This window comes from Corvus brachyrhynchos, unplaced genomic scaffold, assembly GCF_000691975.1.
Source record: "Corvus brachyrhynchos isolate BGI_N302 unplaced genomic scaffold, ASM69197v1 scaffold633, whole genome shotgun sequence".
Classification (NCBI taxonomy): Eukaryota; Metazoa; Chordata; class Aves; order Passeriformes; family Corvidae; genus Corvus; species Corvus brachyrhynchos.
The window spans coordinates 2,384,192-2,391,775 of NW_008237435.1; the positions used below are offsets into that span (position 1 = coordinate 2,384,192).

General features: G+C 41.3%; 1 protein-coding gene across 1 annotated transcript in view; it reads left to right on the top strand.

Moving 5' to 3' along the window:
- Nucleotides 1-2: 2 nt before the first annotated feature.
- The window catches only part of LACTB2 (lactamase beta 2), a gene marked incomplete at its 5' end in the record, with an annotated part of 18,275 nt that continues 10,693 nt past the window's right edge, over nt 3-7,584 (top strand). The window contains 4 exons of the mRNA XM_008631394.2: nt 3-139; nt 694-857; nt 2,186-2,309; nt 5,014-5,192. Coding sequence (XP_008629616.2) covers nt 3-139; nt 694-857; nt 2,186-2,309; nt 5,014-5,192 — 604 coding nt within the window. The remainder of the gene's footprint in view (nt 140-693; nt 858-2,185; nt 2,310-5,013; nt 5,193-7,584) is intronic.

A 7,584-nucleotide genomic window follows, 5' to 3' on the forward strand; every position in this document is an offset into this window, starting at 1 on the left:
GGCGATTGTTTTCGGAGAGGGTGTCGCTGCTGCCGCGCATCGAGCGGCTCTCGTCGCGGGTGGTGCGGGTGCTGGGCTGCAATCCGGGGCCCATGACCCTGCAGGGCACCAACACCTACCTGGTGGGCACCGGGCGCAGGTACCGACCCTGCACGGAGAAGGGCCAGGGCACGGCGGACGAGGCTTCTCTGCCCCGGCCCCTCTTGGGGACCGTGCACTGCCTCCAGCTCTAGAGGCCGCTACCGGCCTGCTCCCAAATCCCTTAGTCAGGTTAGAAAGAGGAAAGAAACCGTACGGCATTAAATTTTAGGGGCTAGTGCCTGGAGGCGGCTTGGGGAGGGCGCTGTGGAGTCTCCTCCGGGCGACCCTTGGGCTGAGGCGGGGAATTCCGTGAGGGAAGCGGGCGGGTGTCTCAGGCCTCGCAGCTCCCCCGCGGTATTAAACGTGGCTTCTGCCTCTTGCCCCGGAGTTGTAAATGTGTGGCCTACGTTTATTATGTATCCCACTTTTTAAATTGTTATGCCACAGGGATGGAATATCAGGAGGCACGAAGTGGCGTTTGGATATGGAGACATCAATTATTGCTAAATTTCCATGTGTTGGCTTATTTTATTCATATTACTTGGCTGTCATATGAACACTCTTTATTCTCTGGTGTGTGTCTCTCCCTCCCTTTTTTTGGTCCGTGTGTAGAAGGGTCCTTATTGACACCGGAGAGCCAGCTATTCCTGAATATATCAGCTGTTTAAAGCAGGCACTGTCAGAGTTCAACATCGCGATTCAAGACATTTTAGTGACACACTGGCATCGTGATCATACTGGTGGAATACCTGATATCTGCAAAAACATCCCAAATGGTAGGCCAGAGATTTCAGATATTGCTGACAATGTTAGATACATGGCAAGAAAAAACATTAACTGAATGCTTCTGTGCAAATCAACTGAATTATTCTTCTGGAATTGCTGTATAAACTGCATGGAATTTCATGATTCTGCTGCAGTGTATAGATTGAGAGCAATGAATAATCTGAATGTAATAGTTGTAGTACTACAGGTTTTCTTCAATACTTGTGCATAACTTCATAGTGAATTTTTCTTATGTGTGTATAATGAGAACCTAGGTTACCATCAGCATGGTATTAAGAAATGTGAGAAAAACTTGATACTTGTTCTGTTTTACTTGGACAGCAATGATAACTTGATTGTTATTTTCCCTTTTGTAAACACAAATAGCTTGAATTTTGAAAAAGAATTGTGCATAACTTTGAGATTCCTGAAAGGAGCCCATTAGTAATTGCTGACAAATTCATAGGCCTCAGATCATGAAGGGAAAGCAGTAGGGCAGTCTGCAAGTAAAGTCTGATCTAAAAGTGTGTATTTCATGTTGATAAACAGTAAGAGACATTTCTGCATTGGTATCTGGGAAGAGAATAAGCAGTATGGATAGTGTGGTAATTCTTAACGTTGTTGGATTTTGTCACGAGCTTTGTCGCAGGCTTAATTTTGTAAAGTTGCCAGGTGCTTATCTGCAACGAAGCCTGGGCACTACTGAAAACAATTGGTGTCTTGGAGACGTGGGTGTATGAGTGTCTTGGTGAGGCTTTTGGGCTTGCCAACCTATGAATGTGGTTGTAAAGACTAGCAAGGTATATAAATGCCTTTCTGGGTTGCTATCTATAGCTGTTCAGCCAAAGTGTTTGCATTTTATGCACTGTTCAGAATGGTAAAAGCTGAGAGAAGTTGCAGGTCAAAAAGTCTTCATCCAATTTTAGGCAAATTTTCAGTGGTGCTTCTGTGAATCATAAAGCAAAATGTGAGCACAGAAATCTTAGTGGTGGTGTAAAAACTTGGGGGAGTTTGCTCTTGAGTCAAGAAAGAACATTTGTAAAATATAACAATTACTGATCTTTATTAATTCCATTTGTGGGTTTTTGCCATCTTCGAGTTTGTCGCTGGTCTAGAGCGCAGTATTCAGAATCAGTGGCTTTCACTGTTTAGTGGGTTTGGCTCTGGAATAAGGTTGCTCTACAAATATAAAGTTACTATACAGAATTTGTTGTTTCTAGTTTTGTGTTCATGCTGTGTGATAATTAATCGTACTTATTCAAAAAGTAACCTGTCTGTGGAATAACTATGTTAGTGGCAAATTCAAAACATTGTTTTCTTTGCTTTCCTTAAATATTAGATTCAGAATATCGCATATGTAAGCTCCCTCGTGTCCCTCACTGTGAAGAAACAATAGAAGGAGGACATAAATATTTTTATCTTAAAGATGGAGATGTGATACAGACGGAGGGAGCCACACTCAGGTAACCATGAATTTCTGCAAGTTCTTCTTTCTTCAGAATTTTGACCTGTACATGTATCTTAATTCTAATGATTGCCAATCCATACATCTAATCTTTTCAGCACTTATGCATGTTGACTTCCTATCATGATCCAGCAGGATATGTTAATAGAAATAAATTGTTTTTGTGAATGAGAATTATCAGAAATTAGCCTTTGGATTTAGTCTTTGTATTCAGCAGAGAAATTAAGAATATTTCCCTAGAAAAATACTTTCACCAGGAAAATCAAATAGGATTTTATATGCATTCTCATCGCTCTTACGCAATTAGTTACTGTTAAAGTTGAGGAAGTCTGTGGTAGTCTGGCTGGATTATTTAGCATGGCTTTCTTTTTACTTTAAAAATATTTCCCTGGGAAGCTCTAAAACATTTAATACTTAAAATGTTAAATTTTAAACCTTGAACCTATGAGGTTCTTGTAGGGTACCAGTTTTGGAGGACTTCTTTCCATGGAGAGTACTGCCTATGTTAGTCTGAATGAGTGTGAAACAGAAAGCTAGTCTGCCCCATGAAAGCACACACACAATAAAAAGGTTTGACCATTCAGTTTTCAGACTTCTTTCATTAACAAGGCATTACTCTTATAAGGACAAAGTTTGCTTGTTTTCCTCAGTTTAGATGGGAGCTATATCCCACTTGTAGAATATGTCACTTGGTTGATTGGAAGAAAAAAACCATTAAAAAAGAAAAGGGATGTATTTTGTCCAAAAGCATTTTATTTTATTCTTGTAAAAATATAAGTAAAAAGAGTATTATATTGCATACTGAAGACCTTTCACTACCCTAAGTGGCACATGTTTGGACAAAAATTTGGAGATGGAAAATAATTTTTTTAACTTCAAGTCAGTCAAGGATTAGCACATTTTGAAGTTTGGGATTGTGGAGGACCAAGTGTAGGCATGTTTTGTCTCAGATATTCTGACTTGTGACAGGGAAGTTGTGATTGGCAGGGAGGATCCCCTGGAGGTGGGACAGCATTGTCCTGAGCCAACTTCCTTTTCTGCCTTCAGACTCAGACTTTCATCCATCCCCCACCCCAGCTCAGTTTCTGAAGGGCTCAGACCGACTGGCTGTGCTGTTGTGGGAGTTGGGGGCTTGTTGCAGGTTGTTGTAAAAATACAGGGCTTGTTAGGCAACACCTGTGAGAAGTTTGTTGTGAGGATTGGGAGCTTGTTGAAGTGTGTCATCAAAGTGAAGGGCTTGTTAGCCAATGCCTCTGAGACCAAATAGTGGGCTAGTTGCAGGACTTAAGGTGATTGTACCAGAAAGTGTGGAAGTTCCCTGACATGTAGTCCGGTGTCCTTGTTGATCCTGAAGAGAATTTATAACAAACATCACAGCCCCTATGGGTGGGTTGTGACAGGGGTAATGCAGCCAACTTTGTTTGATTAAAAGCAGGTATTCTCACCTCTTATTTGGTAATTACTTTAAGGATACTCTTAGACCCACGACTGCTTCCAAAATAGCAGTATGTGCATGTTACATTTTAGTTGGCAACCTTCACGTTTTCAAGGTGTGCCAGGCAGTCTTGAGTTCTCTTTCTGCTATTTTAATGGTTTGGCTTCCTGGTCAAGAATTGAAGGACACCATTTCCCAAAGGTGAACTACAACCTACCAACTTGATTTTGATGTTGGCTCCACAGGGCATTGGCTCACCTGCTTTCTTCTGAGCTCAGTATTCAGTAGGAGCTGGAAGTCATTGCATGAGATGATGCTGCACTTGTGGTCTCCCAGCCCTAAATTGACGTGGCTGGGAGCTGTTTAGCCTTGCCCTGTACACCACGATTGGCACCAGCTCTGTCAGTTTCTGATCACTGCTTTGATGCATCTGCCATTGACAAGAAGATTGTAATGAATTTTTGCAGTGATGCTGGTCAGAGTTGTGTTACTTTCAGTCTGCATCAGCCTCGGCATAAGGCCCTTCTGCTTTCCAGAAATCATAGTAAAAGGATACCCCAGTGCAGCTCCTTGGCAGCTCAGGTTACCACATACTATATACATACCCACTGTCCCTTTGCTGCATGCTAATACGGTGCTCAACCAAGCTGTGGATGAGCTTAATCCTTCCCATGCAGGTGTTTAATGACTTGCACATAGAATAGCTGAATAGACCATGGTTCTTTGTGTTTGACAGCTGTGCTCCACTGTGCTATGGGGCTTTTAAAAATAAACTTCAGAAAAATAAACTTTGGAAGACTGAACTTTTTCTGGGTCGGGTTTGGAAGTTTGTAGGTAATTTCTAAAATAATAGACATCATCCATACCCTCCTTCCTAAGTGCAGCATGTATGTCAAGAACTTCACATGTTTCAATCTGGAAATGACATGTCAATTTTCTGTTTTGAAGCTTCAGAGTAAAGCCCTCTAAAACTGAAATTCTACATGGCTAGTCAGCTCCTTTAATGCACTTATATTATGGTGTGTCATGCAAGTAAAAGCATGTTAGAGATGATGATTGGTGTTCTTTACATGGTATAAGAAAATGGACTGGGATTAGGCAGTGATACCTGTTTACATCAACTTTTCAGCCTTTTTTGGTCAATTTTTTTTGGTTCTTGTTACGGGCTGCTTTGCAAGTGTATGATTTTATCATCGTTTGTTCTGGCTTCAAAAACGAAGTATATATGCTGTATGGAAAACATATGCTTTCTTTGCTCTTTAAATAGAGTTTTATATACACCGGGACACACTGATGATCATATGGTTCTACATCTAGAAGAAGAAAATGCTGTATTTTCTGGTGACTGTATTTTAGGGGAAGGAACAACAGTAATAGAAGACCTGTATGATTACATGAAAACTTTGAAAAAGTTGCTAGAAATGAAACCAGATTTGATATATCCAGGTAAGTGTTTTTATTTTTAACTGCTCTCTTTTACTGTGTAATTTTTAAATATCTCCTCCAAGAATTTGAGAACTATTATTACAATTAAACATCATTCCTGATCTAACAATTCAAGTTCATTACTTAGTAAGTGCTAAGCTAAGCTAACTTTGTCATGGTGATCTGCAAAACTTAAAAATTTTTAGTGATAGGTATCTTTCCTTTGTGAAATTTCTTCATTTGAGGGTGGATCTTGTCTTTCTGTGCCCAAAGACTCCAGAGGCCAAAATCTTTCACTGTTGGAATCATACAGCAAATTTAATTTTCTTATTTTACTCTATCCCTGTGCTTTAATGTTATCCTGGAAGAAAAAATAATAGTTGTTCTTTCAGTCCTTTTCATCCCCACTTGCACTCACTGTCAATGTGACTAGCCTAGTAGTGTTTTTTGAGAGAGATGTCTGTCCTTTGCAGTACTGATTAATCACAAATTCATCTTGGAAAGCTGCAGAACTGTGGTATGGTTGTCTTAGTTAATAACTTAGGTTAAATTTGAACAAGAGCCAAGAGGCCAAAAATGTTCTAAAAATAAGTTGCCGATTCATTCAGTCTATGGCTTTCCTTTAATTCTTTTCCTCTCTCTCCTCCAAACCTTGGGAATGCATTTACTTTTAATATATACCCTGTCTGTTTGACAAGACTGCATTTTAAGAATTCATTATGTAAATAAGGTTTAAGCTCCTCATTTGCTTTTTCAGAGCTACATCTCAGGATTTTTTCTGACTTTTTCTGTTTCATCTTCAACTTGTCATTCTAAGCTACTGTGTCTGTGTTCTCAGTTCTGCCTTGTTCTATTAACCGTCTATGTTTAGCCTACTCTGTTGTGTTCACTCTTAAAATAGCCTTCTTTTGAAGTAGGTGCCCTTTAAGATCTAAGCATAAAAATGCTGTTTAAGAAACACATCGTAGATATTCCATGGATGTGGAGGTTGATGTAGACAGAATAGTGACTTGGTCATATTTATTGACTTAACTACTGTTAAAACTAACAGTAGTTTTTTAGCCTCCAGAATCTCAAATCAAATGTTTTACTTTCTTTCTTTCTTAATACCTCCAAATAAAGCCTGTTCCTCAAACTGAATTTCTGCCTTCCAAAACCCCGTATATAAACCAAATTCTATTTGGTTTATCAATTTTATCTGTTGTATTTCACTCTATTCTTAATGGTTATGTATCTAGATTACACATTCACTAAGGCTGAACATTGGTGCTCTTTATTTATAACTGTTTGCTACTGTTTTAAGTGTGTGCATACTGTACTTCAGTTAGGAAGCCAGTCTGACATGGTGCATTTTCAGTGATGATAGCTAAGTATTAAGATGGTTTGGAACTAACTTTCTTTTTTCATCCATGCACCACAAAACGTATGTGCAGTTGCGTAGAAGGTGGCTATTGCCCAATCAGAACAGTTGTTGATACTGCTGGGTGTTGGGGTCCCTCCCCCGCCGTGTAGCCCTGGGAGAGGGGCCCTGAGGGGACACACGGGGCTTCCCTGCCCCTGCTCAGCCTCGTTCCCATTGGTTGGTTTGTGTTCCCTGCGCGGGCAGAAGGACCCTTGGTCCCGTGACTGGAACAGTTCCTGGGCAGAGCTCCGGCCATGCGGCTGGAGAAATAAACATCTCTGAAACATCTAGCAAGAATCTGTCTGTCCATATATATTTCCTTTCCACGGGACTCCTGGTTTGGTATATGCGTGTTGCAGGATCCCCACTGCAACAAATGGTGGAGAATTGAGAGCAGAACGATCCCCAATCCCTAAGCGACTGATTTGTGTGAGTAAACCCTGAAAACTTTGGATTCCTCTTCTTGGTTTTGCTTTGCTATTCCATATCTAAACTATGGAGGAACGGTGGGAAGACTCTTGGCTCTCAGAGCCGCATATGGACATTTATCTTAAACTTAAAATGATTCTTGAACAACGATTTGTAAATTTTAGCTTGATTCAAGCTCAAAAAGAACTGAAACACTTCCTGGCATGGTTGTTTAAGAACTTTTTCTATGTTTCTTGGGATTTAATTCTTACCAAGGGCTTTTGGAAAACCGTTTGGACACAGTTAATACTGGAGTCAAAATATATGCCGATGGAAGAATATTTTCGTGAATATTATTTCGTTACCGAGACTGTTGAGCAATGTCAGCTGTGTCCTGGCGAAGGGAAGCCTGGCGCAGGGACCGTGCGGCCCAGGCCACGTGCACCGAGCGCTCTGCGAGCAGCAGCGAGGCAGTTCCCGCGCGCGGGCGGAGCCAAGCGAGCCGCAGTGTCGGTGGCGGAGCGAGGAGCGGCGGGACCCGGCGGTGCCCGCATGGCGCAGCTCAGCGCGTGGTGGAGCGAGTCCCGTGAACACCCGACCGAG